The 15,163-nt window shown below is 29.3% G+C and overlaps 2 protein-coding genes across 3 annotated transcripts; both read right to left on the bottom strand.

Moving 5' to 3' along the window:
- Positions 1 to 3,996: 3,996 nt before the first annotated feature.
- Positions 3,997 to 10,412, bottom strand: LOC106759275 (probable calcium-binding protein CML27). 2 transcript variants are annotated; one of them, XM_014642408.2, is made up of 2 exons: positions 9,774 to 10,412; positions 3,997 to 4,516 (listed from the first exon to the last, which is right to left on the bottom strand). In XM_014642408.2, exon 1 carries the CDS (start codon positions 10,346 to 10,348, stop codon positions 9,812 to 9,814), a length of 537 nt encoding a protein of 178 aa, XP_014497894.1. In that variant the 5' UTR covers positions 10,349 to 10,412; the 3' UTR covers positions 3,997 to 4,516; positions 9,774 to 9,811. The 2 variants fall into 2 exon arrangements, with proteins under 2 accessions (XP_014497894.1, XP_014497976.1); XM_014642490.2 differs by lacking the exon at positions 3,997 to 4,516 and adding an exon at positions 9,297 to 9,553.
- A 3,162-nt stretch (positions 10,413 to 13,574) lies between these two features.
- LOC106768720 (thaumatin-like protein) lies at positions 13,575 to 14,555 on the bottom strand. The gene is made up of 2 exons (XM_014654007.2): positions 14,449 to 14,555; positions 13,575 to 14,332 (listed from the first exon to the last, which is right to left on the bottom strand). The coding sequence occupies exons 1-2, from the start codon at positions 14,504 to 14,506 to the stop codon at positions 13,626 to 13,628; spliced, it is 765 nt and encodes a 254-aa protein (XP_014509493.1). The 5' UTR covers positions 14,507 to 14,555; the 3' UTR covers positions 13,575 to 13,625.
- Between the last annotated feature and the right edge of the window lie 608 nt (positions 14,556 to 15,163).

The following is a 15,163-nucleotide window of genomic DNA, read 5'->3' as shown; positions in this document are numbered from 1 at the left end:
ATAATTATATTTATTACATACTTAATTTTTTTTATTCTTTTTCTTATCATAGTGTATAGTTTATACATTTATTACTTTTACTCTTTTAGGTGTATATTAATATATGCGTCTTTTTATAGTTCATGAATATTTTTGAATGATATAATGAGAAAAAAAAGATAGAAAATGTATGAATTATGGTATATTTTGAGTATATTGAAAAAGATAATGATATTTAGACAACATTTTTTTAACAACATTTGAATTTTGATTACATGTTAATCTGTGATTGGTCAAAAATTACTCTATGAGATTAATTTATTTTATGTAAAAAATTACATATGGTACTTTATTTATAATTAAGAAAATATGGATTAAATCCAAAATATAAACTAAAGAATAATAAAAAGAAATAAAAGAAGGTAAGTAGAGGAAGATAAAAGATAAATATAAGATATTTAATAATCTAAATTATATATTTAATATTTTTCTTCAAGTTAGTGCATATAAATTGTATGTACTAAATTTGTTACAAATATAATCATTTTTCAGTTTCGGTAAGGACTTAGTAAAAATATTTGTTAATTAATAATTTGAGTTAACAATAACTCAGTCTTTATATCCCAAACACAATTTTTTCTCGAATGAAATGATAAATGTGTTTTGTTTTTTTTTATAAAATACAGGATTAGAATTAATATGAAAAACAGTTTGATTGTCACGTATAAATGTCATTTGAATGACATTTCAAAATTGTAAAAAATTAAATTTATATTATGGAAAAAGATTAAGTGATGTCTATAGCCATCAAAAACAATAAAAATATAGAGGACCAAAGGTTCATCCACGATTAGAGATAGATAAATCAACGTGACGTGCAATGAAAAGTAATCCATAATATATTATGCATCTAATTATTCTTTTAAAGTTAAATTAATCCTACAGAAGTATTAGATTACTTATTTATTCGGTGAAGTTTAAATAGTGAATGGCGCAAAATGGATAATGAAGTTAATAACTTTGAGAATAAAGTTTTATTAAAAAAATTAATGAATGTCTATCGTGTAGCATTAAAAAATAGAAAACAAAAAAGAAAATATATTTTATTTAGTATTTTATGTATAAATTGTTTTGGGAGTTGCATGTGAAAGCATTGATAAAGACAAGATGAATGGTCCATAACATTCGATATGATCAAGGTGCTGAAAAAGCCAACCATGTGGATTATGTCATTATTCTATCATTTTGTGTGTTATTGTGTTTTGTAGCCATGTTAATATTTTTGGAGATTTTATTTGGCTTTCAATTTTATTTAATTAAAATATATAAATATAAAATAGTTACCATATTACAAGTTTGTTGTGTTTAATTCAATTTAGGTGGAATATTAATTTTTAGGATGATATTAAATTATGTTATTTTTAATATTATGTTTTTTTAATCTTCATCTTTTTTTTTTTAACAAATAATGGCTAAAAGCATAGTGAAGAGGAGTTAATTAATTGAACAATGTTATTTTAAAATTTTACAATTTTTTTTTTGTTTAAAACTAGTTCTAGAATAAATTTAGTGTAGTAATTAATGAAGATGACAAAAGATTCAAGATAATAAGAAGAAAAAAACATAACACATTTCTGAATACATTCAATTGATATAAATAACGTACGTTAGATTTTTCATTAAAAATATTAAATTATCCAATTACGATTTTTTTTGTAGCTAGAACAAAAAAAAATTACCCCTTGAAATAATCTTCGAAATAAAAATTTATAAAAATTATGAAAAAAAACTAAATTACCTACAAACCAATCACTGATAAAAAAATATCAGATCAAATTACAAGAAAAATAAAGAAATATATACAGTGACAAATTTATCATGAAAATCTTATAACAAGATTAATGTTTAAAGCTTTTGTTTTTTAAAAGCAATGTGAAAGAGATTTATGATTTCAGACCTATATATAAGAGATTACTTTTAAATATAATCGTTATTATAATTTTTATGTAATTTAAAAATCATTTTGAATCAATATAATTTATTCTTATTAAACATAATATGTAATTTGTGAATGTGAGGTTATGTAAAAAAATTAATAAAATCGATTATTTCTTAAAATAATATATTATTCTTAAAGCATGTAACAATAATCAACATAATCTATTATTCGTTAACATAATTGATTAAATAGTTAATTATTTTCTATCATAATTACTATGGTAAAAATAAGAGAGCATAAAGCTAGTTTTTCAAAAATCAATTTACTCAAGCCATTTTTGGATATTGATTTATGTTTTATATTTTAATCAAAATAATGAGTTATGGATAGAGAAATTAACAATAAGATCGGAAAACATCATCAAAATAACACATCATGTTTTACCAAGTTCAGTTACCAATATCTAGTTTATGTAAATTTTATATTTGATTTTCTTATTTTATGTCTAAAAGGGTACATAGTGAAACAAAAATTTATTAAACTAAAATATATGATAAGTAGAAGATAACTTTTACTTTAGAATTAAATTTTGTAAAATATATGATTTTATTAATTTTTTTTACATAAAATATATATTTTATGTCTTTATAATTGTGGTTAAACATTTATTGTGAATGAATGATTTTATGCAAGAATTAAAAGGGTGGTGATTCCTAAAATAATTCCCCCTTTTAAAATTATAGTTATTGTATGTAAAATCATATCTTGTAGACTAAACTAAAACTGTTATTTTATTTGGGTGTTCCTATTTGTATACTTTTACCAAGCAAACTTATATAGTTATAATCAACAATAAGAACTTAATTAATTTGAAATGTAGAAATTATCTAAATAAAATGTCTTTTCCATAAAAAGTTTCTTTTTGTACACATGGAAGATTTACAATTTACATTTTTTTTAATTATAAAATTATCTATTTTTTTTAAAATTCGTCCCGGAAATATAGAAAAAAAAATGTTTAATTCTTTTTACACAGATTTGTAAATAAACAATAGATTTTAAACAAGGCACTGGTAAAAAATTTGAAACTAAAAGTGATTATTGAAAGTTGAGGAGTAATAATGGGAATATGAAGATTCATTTAAAAGATTTATTTTTTACTTGTCAAGTTTTTCTTCTTTTTGTTACATTATGGATAATGAGCTTTGGTCTGATCAAACTCATTATGGGAAATCTTGAAATTAGGCTATTTCTTTCTGCAGCTTCTTCTTTTTTTTCCATGTACCCAAATAATTTTTAAAATAACTTGGAATTCTTTTGAAGACTCTCATAAAATAGAAATATAAATTCATTGTAAGTTCAAACCATTATAAGGGTGGGTTAACACTGTTAGTGTTTCGGCAAGTGTATCGAATTGTTTCAAGTAATAAACCATGATAAGATCAAATATCGTTTTCCCAAGAGACTCGTAATACTAGAGAATTGTACGATTAACAACTCATTTAGACTTAAGAACGGAACATCCATTTACAAGCATGTGCAAGAAGATAAATTCACAAATAATTACAAGGTTGGACTTTGGTGTTTGAAGACACTTGAAAAATAGAATAGACAAGAAATGGTATGAAATAACAATGTTAAAGTTAATTTTCACCAATTCACTCTTGTGTATACCCAATTTCATCTCCTCTCTATCAATTTACTAAAGTCAATCCACTAAAACACTCTAGCCCTAATCCCTTAGGTGAAAGAGCCTAGGTTTTCCTATCAAACTCCAATCCCTTGGAAAATCTAACAAACAAAACCTGCATTAAGAATTAGGATCTAAGACAACATGTGAATCATCTTCCATCCCTAGAATCAATGAACCGCAAGGACTCTTGTTTCGGTTATGGGTTCCACCTTATGTTCCTATAACCCATGAAACCCCAAAATCAAGTCATGAACGTCCCCATTACATGCAAGTTTTAAGATTAGAAACAATAATACTAGCAATTGATAGAAAAGACATATATATATATATATATTCAAATCATTCAACAAATACACAAGAGTTCATAGGTTACAACTAACCCCAACAAGATGGGTTTGGCTGTCCATGGAAAATGGCCATGGAGAGCCTTCAAGCTTACAACAATGGAAGATGGAAGAAGAAGGAGACTCAAGGAGGGAGAAGATGTTCCCACATGCTCCATGCAGCCTCCAAGAGCTCCAAACAGTGAAGTCGTGCCTCCAAACCACCAAAGACACTTTCCCTTCGCGTTTTAGGTCTAAATAGACTAAATTTTCCACATCAGCAGCGCCACTGCTCAGCTGCACCCCAGCGGTAGCCTTCCAGAGAGCAGGGCGCTCAGCTGCACCCCAACGGTAGCCTTCCAGAGAGTTGGGCGCTCAGCTGCACCCCAACGATAGCCTTCCAGAGAGCAGGGCGCTCAACTGCACCCTAGCGGCAACCTTCCAAAGAGCAGGGCGCTCAACTGCACCCCAGTTGCACCTCAGCTACAACATTCCAAAATTATCTCTTTTTGCTACTTTACTTGCTTTTGTGGCTGGTTCAATTCTTTACTTTGGTGGAGGTTCTTTCAATCATATTTTAGGCTACAAAATAAAGGGATTAGTGATGAAGTTACATCAAAGTAGCCTAAAACAAAATTAGTTAGAAAACTAAGAGAAAAGAGAGGATTAAGCAAGTTATAAGCTAGAAAGGAGTTGATTTTGCTACTAAAATGATGCGTAGATAATGGTAAGAATCAGCATTATCAAATACAAAAATACATTATAAAAAAAATCTTACATTGGGTTATTTAAACCGTATTCCAAAGTCTAACATCAATGACTTCACCGTCATGAGTGGATGATATAGTCAGGTGACTCAACTTTCATGAAATTGACATAAAAAGAGATATTATCTGCATAGGGACCATTACTGAAAGTCAATGAATGACATGTTAAATATCTTCATCAATGATTAAGAAAACGAACTCAGAAGTTCTTTCTTCAACAAGTTGAAGAGGGATATGGTACAACAGAAGACTTGACTCTAGGATCCATGATCCCAAGAAATGACTTCTTATAATATGACGCACACGGGTGATACTAATCTCATTTGGAAAAGTACAAAAGGCAAAACTTTCATCTTCAAAATCAATAATAATATCAAATGAATTGGAAGCATTTAACTCTTTAATGAAAATCATGTTTACATGTTGTACTAAAGAAATGAACACATTGTGAAGATAATAGGAACATTCTTTTAGAATGTTGAAGAATGAACCATGAGAAGGAAAATAACCTTTATTTGATTATTTGAAAATTGGAAATACATCAATTCAATTTTATAGTTGACTAAACTATAAACTTGATATGATTTGTGAGTTTTATTGATATATTAATTAATGATCCATCAACTCAATGAATGATACTTGATAACTCAATAAATGTGTTAAGTCTAGAAGTGGGCAAATGGAATTGAACTGCACTGTACTACTAAAAAATGTACTAAACTAAAAACTAATTTGTTTAAATTGAATTGAACTGTAAAATAATTCCGACAAATTGAACTGAACTGTTTTTTGTTTTATCAAACTAAAATGAACTATACTAAATTGTACAAAACTATAATATAAATTGAATTAAACTACTAACTGAATTGTAAACTACACCAATTTTAACTGAACTACTAATTTTAAATTGAATTATACTAATTTTAACACTGCACTAGTTCTAAAATCTGATTTTAACACTATCTAATAACAAAGTAACTTTAGACTATAATCTGAAATTGAACCATTTTGATAGGAAGTTTTGTAAAACAATTTCTTTTTCTATTTGGAATAAAAAATTTGATAAGGTAGATGTCACAGTGATTTAAAACTCTATCATAGTAATTTATTTGAAATAAAAAATTTCTTTTTTTATTTGGAATAAAAACTCTGTCATTTAGCCTAACATTCGATTATGAACTATGCATTAATTTGCCGCAAACCATTGGTAAAAAAACATTATTATGCGTCCCTATTTTTTTTTATTATTATTTTTTACATTAAACAATCTCCCTTAAATGACACTGTAAAATAAGAGTTTAAACATAATTTATTTTACACTCTTAATCAATTAGAAAATACTACCTAGTACATTTTAATGTAATTATTATAAAAATTGAAAAGATTTATTACAACATTATGTTTTACTAGAAAAAACTATATTTACTTTTTTTAAAACAATCTGATTTATTATATGTAATGAAAAAGTTGAAAGAATTTTAAATTATTTTTTTAAAACATTCGTATATGCACTACTTAAATTATTTTTTTAAAACATTCGTATATGCACTACGCATTAATTTTTTTTTTCATAGTTATTATATAACAATTTCACATGGTAAACAATCTACAGATCAAATCACCATGGACAGTTTACATAATTATATTTTTAAACACAATGGAGCTCTAATATTGTAAAAACACAATACAGTTAAGTTAATTATAGTTAATTGAATTAAAAATTTCTTAAATTCAGATTTTAAAAACAGAATCATAAAACAATATATTTAAATTATAGCAAAAGTAAATCAATTTTTTTTTTTATAATATAGTACAGTTAACTATAATACAATATAAATCATTTATTTCTGTTCAATCCTAATTAAGTCTTGTCTATCTGTCTAAGTCGATGTGAGAACATTGATTAAAACATCTTGGAATAAATGTAAGATTTAAGTTTACTAAAAGCAAAGATATATTTGGCACTATATAAAAAAACAAGATTATTTGTATTTAATTAACTTTAACCATTTTTAGAATTCACATTTAATAAGAGAAATCTTCCGATATAAAATTATCGTTAAGAATTCTTCTTAATATAATATCTTTTGTATATATAGATTTTTAAATCTAACCAAATATTAATATTAACGATCTCAAACTTCACTACTTAGATGTTCAATTAATTTGAAGGATCAAATGTTTAATGTGTAAAAATTTAAAAATTTAAATTGATAATTTTAAAAATGAAAAGTAGTGAAGATTATGGGAAAAGATTAAGTTGATGGGCCATTAATTCATGTATCAATAAAACTCACAACTAAAGTCATATCAAGTTTATAGTCTACTTAAATCTAAATTGAATTCTCTTATCACAGATCTCGAAACAAATTTCGAGCTATAGCTAGGCCCAAAAAAAAAGAACTTCAGAACTCGACATTCCAAAAACCAAATTCTGAACTACATCTCTAAAAAATGTCATAAAAACGAATTCAAAATTTCGAAAACTGAATTATAAACTACATCTCGACAAAAGCCATAAAAATACCAACTCAAAATTCGATTTTCCGAAAATCGAATTCTGAACTACCTCTCGACAAAAATCACTAAAACATCAAGTTAGAATTCCATTTTCTATAAACCGAATTATCACCTTTTAGAAAACCGTATTATCCAACTAAATATTATCTCCATAATGTTATCTTGGTAAATTAAAAATAGAACTATGCTACGTCAAAAGAAAAAAATCTTTAGACCAATGCTACCAGTTATATACATTTTTTAAAATATGTAAAATCGTTAGACCAATTCTACCACTTATGTACATTTTTCAAAATATGTAATATGTTAGCTTGGCCGACGCTATTATAACAAATATTTTGTTTATATATTTTTTGAGTGAACTAAGCTCAAACTAATATCAATTAATTAATTAATATTGAAATTGTAGGTTTTGTCCTAGTGTGGATTAAACTGACTTTATTAGCCTAGATTTCTTTAATTAACGTAAATATTAATGCTTTCACTTGTGGACGGTTGATTTTTTAACCAACGTAAAGCGAATGCTAATTATTAATTAGTATTAACATCAGCTTTTCCTCCTTTATCTCAGTTGTTTAGAACGCTAATGTCAGTTTTTCTTTTAGTGAATATATATTTATGATAAAATTTAAACATAATTTAAATTATTGTAATTTATCCAATATAAGAATATTGGATACATAAGTTTGTAACATGATTTACAAAGATATCATATAATAGCTCTTAAATAATTTATTATATTATTTGAGTAAATACCAAATCTGGTCGATAAAAGATTAAGATACTCTCACTTATAGATCTCTAAAAAGATTTAGTCTTTGAAAGTTTTTTGGTTTTCCATCTAAGTTCCTCTTTTATTAGACTCTTAATATAAGTTCACATTACATTTAAATGCCATGTCACTATAACATGTTTTTTACTCCTACATAACTCCTAGGTTGTGTTATTTTTAGAACAAACCCTTATCGTAAACTCAAACTCTTCATCACTTTGAACAAACCCTCTTCCTATGCTCAAAATAACACCTACACTATTTTATCTCCAATGAATATGAGGAGAGAGGAGGTGAAGAAAGGAATGCTCACAAGCTTTCCCTACTAAAGAGAAAGAATTTCTAAGCCATTTGAAATCAGGGCTTTTGTGACTTGGATTACAAGGTTCTTAGCTGCAACTCAAAATCGAGCTAATTTTAGTAGGTTTAGAAATTAGGAATCAAGCAATGACTTGATGTAAATTCTCATTACCCAAAAAGAAGAGCGAAAAGGATCACTCCATATGACCATATATAAGCTTCAACTCATTCTAGTCCTTCCTTTTTCAAAACCTTTGGTATCGTGTAGGTCGATGTGCAATGCAGTGTCAGGAGCATCTCATTAGGTCTATGTTAGTTCAACAATATCGACAGGCCAAAGTGTAAGACTTTAAGGTTTTTATTGTCATCAAAAAGTAGATTCTCTGACTTTAAATGATATTGATGAGTCGTTGAAAGTACTTTTTAGTGATGTTTATCTTCATTTTTCCTTTCACCCTCCTTTAATAGATTCTATGAAGATTTTGGCTTTAATGGTGATGACTTCTATGAACTCCAAGATATGAAAAATGAGACACCAAGTGCATGACAAAGCTTTGCGTTTTATCAGAAAAGAGAAGAATGTTGTTAATCTACATGTTATTGTTAAAAAGGGGGAGAAGAAATGTCCAATTTGATGAGAGCTTTTACACGAGTGTTTCTTTGACAAAATTTTAAAAATAATATAAAACATATTTAAGATAAATTATTTAATCACTAATTTACATGCATAACTGGAAAATGATATTTTGACACCATTTTTTGACACCATTTTAATGTGGTTGGACGATTTCAAATTAAAAAAACAAATTTTGGTTTTTCTCTTCCAAATATACTTTTGCCTTAACTCTTCTAATTTGAAATCGTCCAATTATATTTTGACATGTGTGCAGTGTCAAAATGGTGTCAAAAAATGGTGTTAAAATGTTATTTTCCTAACTCTAATATATGTGTCTCGCACAGGAATAAAATAGAATTAACAGTCCTGTGATTGAAGAGACTCTAATACAAGAAAAAAAAATTATTCAATGACCCATTTGGATATAAATAAAGTTTATACAGAGAACTATGGGTAGCACTTTCATAAAGCACCAAGATATTTCCTCTAATAATATTGTCCTTACATTTTAATTTTCTCCTTTCAACGTCTCTCCTATCTTTCTACCCAAACTGACCCCATATACACCGATGGCGTCAACGTTTTTCACGACTCGTTGAAATCTAAGCAAAAAATCTTCCGCTACCTAGTTTGATTGAGCTTTTCTGGGGAATATAAATTTAAAATTAAGAATATTAAGCATGAACAACAAGAGCTTGTTTACAAATGCACGACCTTACGAATCATAAGAAAATTTCCATTTCCAATTTTCCGCCATGATTTGGATTCGATCTATGTCTAATGTTTGACTGGAGCAATTCACCAGAACAATAATTATACAAAGAGAAAATAAAAAGTAAAAGAGGAAAGAAAGAAAAATCGTACTCTGGAAGACGCCTCGGATTTTGAATCGGCGGCTAAGACTAATGGACGGAGCCATTGGTGGCGCCGCGGTTCTTGGAGGTCGTCATCATCGTCTTGAACTCCTCAAAGTTGACGAATCCGTCGCCGTCAGCATCAACGGACTTGATCATGTCGCGACATTCATCGACGGAGCACTTGAGGCCGAGGCGGTTGAGCGCGAGATGGAGCTCCTCAGCTGAGATAAGTCCGTTTTTGTCGCGGTCATAGAGGTCGAAGGCGTCGCGGAACTCTACGGCTCCACCGTCCGCGGAGTCGGAGCGGCAGAAGGCGGCGAACTCGGTTAGGCTGATGAAGCCGTCGCGGTCAGTGTCTAGGTCCTCCATGACGCGGCGGAGGTCTTCCGGCGAGACGCCGGATCCGAGCGTCCGGAGCACGCTGTCGAGCTCGTCAGCGGAGATCTTGCCATCGCCGTTGGTGTCGAAGCGGTTGAAGACTTTCTCCAGTTCTTTCATGTCTTCGAAGTAAGGAAATGAGTCGGGATCCGAATTAGGTTTCGGGTCGGATTCTGAAGGCACGGGTGGGTTCTCAGTTGCCATAGCTTCTTTCGTTCGGATTTAGCTTTTGGTTTGGATGAACGGTTGAGGGTGTTCTTGCTTGTAGGTTTGGTTTTATAGTGGTTTGGTGTTGCAATTAGTGTCTGGTGTGGGACCACAACAGATTCGAAAAGTAGAACGTTGTAGACTTGTCAAGGACAACGTGCTTTAAATAAAAATACTCAAAATGTAAAAATGGAAAGTGTACATTTAAAAAATAATTAATACACTTTTCTTGTAAGGAAGAAAATATACCACTTGCCATACAATTTTTTCCGTTCTGACTAGAATATATTCAATAAAATTATATTTATAATAAATTTTAATGAATAAAACTTTTTCATTCATTTTTATGGTATATATATGTACACATAAGTTAAAATTAGTTTATTTATAAATAAATTATGAGATTCTTGAATAAATCAAAACTTAATTGAAGGTTAGAAAAATTTTCATCCAACCAATGTATTTGATATAGTGTCCATTTTAAAATTTGAAATTTATATAATAATGTAAAATTATATGTGATTTATTATAATTTTGAACGTAAGTTTATAATCAGGTGGTAAAATCTTAATGGTAGTTTAATGTTTTTTATGATCAAAATTAAATTTCTTTATATTTGAAGGAAAAAAAAATGTATAAGCAAAAAATATTCTAACCCTCAATATTTATGACAATGAAATATTAAATAAATATTTATTAAGAAATATCACTTATGATTATAGGATTTATATATGTATTACAAACCTAAATTATCATTATAATAATACTTCAAGTATATAATAATAAAGTATTTAATAATAATATTCGGATAATGATATTTAGACAACATTTTTTTCATAACATTTGAACATTGATTACGTATCAATCTGTGATTGGTCAAAAATTACTCCACAATAATGTTTATAATTATTATTATTGATTGTGGAGTAATTTTTGACCAATCACATATTGACATGTAATCAATGTTCAAATGTTGTCAAAAAAGTGTTGTCTAAATATCATTATCCTAATGAAATAGTTTAATAAATTTCATCAGTACATATTCTTTAGGAGTCAAATAGAATTAATATAGAAAAAAAAAAGAAATAATAAGATATTTGATAATTGTTATAAAGAATAATGATATAGAGGTATGAGGAGATTAACGTCAAATCCACAAGGACAAATGATTGATTTATCTATTCAAAGCAATTTACGCAAAGAGTTATCACAATACATAATTTCTTGCTAAGGAGTTCGTAAAGGGGTTGTAGATACTGCTGTACGAACATCAGATGCTGGATATCTTACACGTAGACTTGTTGAAATGGTTCAACATATTGTTATACGTCGAACAGATTGTGGTACCATTCGAAGAATTTCAGTAAATACCCAGAATGAAATGATGTCGAAAAGGAGTTGGACATAAACATTAATTCGTCGTCTATTAGCAGACGATATATACAGATGTTCATGATGTATTGCCATTAGAAATCAAGATATTGGAATTAGACTTTTCAATTAATTGAAAACCTTTCAAACACAACTAATATCTATTCGAACTCTTTTTACAGGAAAGGAAACGTATTACATTCATTTGATACATTATAAAGATAAAATTATTATAAAAAATAAATTTTATAATTTAAAAATAAATATAAAAAATTTGTGTGTTTCAAAAGTGTATATATATATTATAAAGGAGGTGTTGTGTTGAGTAACCGTGTTTGTGAGGCGAAGGGGAAGATTGCGAAAGGAGGAAGAATGGCACATTCTAATGCCAAAAAAGTTAAATTAGTTGCTTGAAGGATGAACATTGGAATTTAGTTTCCCCACTGATGCGTGTACTTTATCCGATGGTGTCTGCTGTATATGCATCACACCATGTGCTCTCCTGCCAACCCTTCAATGCATGCCTTTGACTTTCATATGTGGACACCACCTACTTTTAAAATACTAAAATACACTTCTATATTTATTTATTTTACACAGAATATGAAATAAAATATAAAATTTTATACTTTTTCAAAAAGAAAAATAATTTTTTGACATATTTAAATTTTTTAAATTCATTTGACATAAATATATAATTTTATAATTTTTCAAGAAAAAAATAAAAATATCAAAAAATAATATTAAATGAATTGAAAAAATTTAATGTGTAAAAGAATATTTTTTTTAAACGTATTTGGTCTTCCATTTTATTTTAACATGTATTATCTTTTTTTCATAAATGAGACAAAATCCCATTTAATTTTGATTTTATCAAAAAGTGTAATGAGAATTTTGTATTTTAATCTAGAGCGTTGAATATTATATTTATCTAAATGATAATCTAAGAGTACTTATAAATTCTAAAACACTCATGTCCAGTTTCTTTTAGGGATAATAAGCCTTGCATAATAAGGTACTAGATATTCTTAATAAAAATAATGTATCTTTTGGTCAATAATAGGATTCTTAAATATCAAGAACTTTGAATCCAACATATATTAGAGTTAATATTCTGTCTTTCAGTACCAAGTAGGCAAAAATATATCACCACTAATTATGTCTAAATAAATGTCCTTCAATACCATTTTATTATTGGTCAAATGTGTCATCTGTCTCTCCATTATTGAATATGTAGTAAATCATATTCTAATTATATGAAAATGTCTTTCAATTAGTTAAGTCAGTGAAATATCTATTCATGTTAATCAACAAAATTGACTCAATATCTATTAATACCATCTTTTAATAGTAAATCTTACTTTAAGATTTTTAAGTAAGCAATTTCTTTTTTGGATTTTACAGGAAATCCTACAATTTAATTTTTAGGCTTCTTAAGATATAGATTTTCTATAAGAATCCTCCTTTATGATTTAAATTCATCAAGATATTTTAGTGCAAGATTTTGTAAATTAAGATAATGCACATTCAATAAAAAATTTAAGTAAAAATTTACATATGAAAATCTTGTGTGAAATATTAAGATATGCAATTGAAGAAATAATTGCACAATAAACTCACATTTACTTAAACTTCCTCAAAAAGTAGTTCTCATTAAATAACATCATTTATAATATTTTCAAACAGTTTTTTTTTTTCAGTCTTAGAAAATGGGTTTGTGATTTTGACTTAGGTTTTGTTTAGAATATATTTTGAAAAAAGACTAAAGAAAAACAGTACCAAAAATCAAACTGAAACTCAAGAAACATGCACAGAATATAAATTGGACAATAGTACTAAAATATAATTCTACTAAATCACATTATTCCATAAATAAAAGTTATTGTTGAATTAGCCAGTACAATTAATTAGGGCAGAAAGTAATCAGATAATTAACATTGGAACAAGTAATAAGAGCAGTAGGGTCATCATAGGCATAGGAGTAAGCATTGGGACAAGCATTCTTGAAGATTCTAGAATATCTGGTGGGCCCACATTTCTGTGGGTTTCCATAGGCGCCTGTGCAACAGTAGTTTGGCGAATGAAAGGCCGTGCATGCACTCTTACAGGCCACCACGCGCTTGTTATCCTGTGACCTCACCTGCAGCTCCGCTGGACACACGGTATTGACATCCTTTATACAGCCAGCAGGCCTGCACTTTCTCGGGTCTGAGCCTGGGCCCGAGCCTTTGACTGGGATCATGGTCATGGGGAGGTTGAAACCATCCACGAAACTAATGTCATAAAAATCTAGGTCAGTGCTGCCAATGGAGAATTCAGCGAGGGTGACAGGCGCGGTGCCGCCAAGCCCGTTGCAGTAGAGATTTCCACCGCAGTCTCCGGTAAGACATTGGCCATGGCCCGCGGCATTAAAGTTGCAGCCGTGACGGGGCCAAACTCGGCCTTTCCATTGTGGGGGGATTTGGAGGCTCTGGGTCTGGTAAGGAGCGAGGAATAAGCCACCCTGGGCCACAATGGGCTTTCCTGCATTGGGCTGGATCCCGGGCCAGACCGGATGAGGACAGTTGTTGCTGAGTGTTACTGTGACTGCTGAAGCCCAAGGCCTGGGCACTGTTGAAAACAGATAACAAGAGTTTAAGTTTAAGTACAGTTACAATGTTAGTTGAGTGTGAGAAAAACGGACGGTGGATTTGAATCTGTAATGAAAAAGGTAAGAGAGAAAATACCTGAAATGTTGAAGAGAAAGATTAGGGTGAAGAAGAGAACGTGGATGAACCTCTGCATGATGAAGAGTAGAAGGTGATTGCTAACACTGCTTTTGGTGAAGAGTAAACTTTTGGCTTTGCATATATATATAAAAAAAAAAGGCTTAATAACTATTTTAGTGCTTATTTTTGTTTGGTTTGTTCATTTTGGTCTTCATTTATTTTTTTTGTTCAATTTGGTCTAAAGGTTGTAAAATCTGTTCAATTTGGTCCTTTTCTGAAACGGCGTCTAAATAGTTAACGGCAAACAGTACACCTGTGCACTGTAGTGACGATTTGGCACAGGACTGCCTACGTGGATGATCTTCAGCAGAGTTACGTGGACCTAATTAAAATTAAATTGAAATTAGGGGTTTTTTATTGCAAATACCCCCAAATTGAAGCAATGTTGAAAAGTGAAGACTTTGAAATTAGGGTTTTCAAATTAGACTTTGAAAAGTGCAGGGTTCCAGAGCTTAACCAATCTTCATCTCATTCTTGGATCAAGACATGGACGATCCCAATCCTTCACTGTTAACCCAATTTTGGGTTTTTCTTTTTGTTTTGTTTTCATTCTGGTTCGTGTCACAAGGAGTGAAGGTTTTCTTTCTCTTATCTTTCTTTGTTCTGGTTGGGGGTTTTTGCATGTTGGAGATGCGAGTTCAGGTGGCTAGGACGCGAACTCCATTTTCGTGGC

This window comes from Vigna radiata, chromosome 1, assembly GCF_000741045.1.
Source record: "Vigna radiata var. radiata cultivar VC1973A chromosome 1, Vradiata_ver6, whole genome shotgun sequence".
NCBI lineage: Eukaryota > Viridiplantae > Streptophyta > Magnoliopsida > Fabales > Fabaceae > Vigna > Vigna radiata.
This window is presented reverse-complemented; position numbering and strand designations above follow the sequence as displayed.

Bases quoted from the DNA above. Each gene is read 5' to 3' on its own strand.
- LOC106768720 (XM_014654007.2), bottom strand. From the start codon at position 14,506: ATGCAGAGGTTCATCCACGTTCTCTTCTTCACCCTAATCTTTCTCTTC. The intron at 14,333-14,448 runs GTATTTTCTCTC...TGTTTTCAACAG, and splicing joins CTTTCTCTTCAACATTTCAG to TGCCCAGGCCTTGGGCTTCA.
- LOC106759275 (XM_014642408.2), bottom strand. From the start codon at position 10,348: ATGGCAACTGAGAACCCACCCGTGCCTTCAGAATCCGACCCGAAACCT.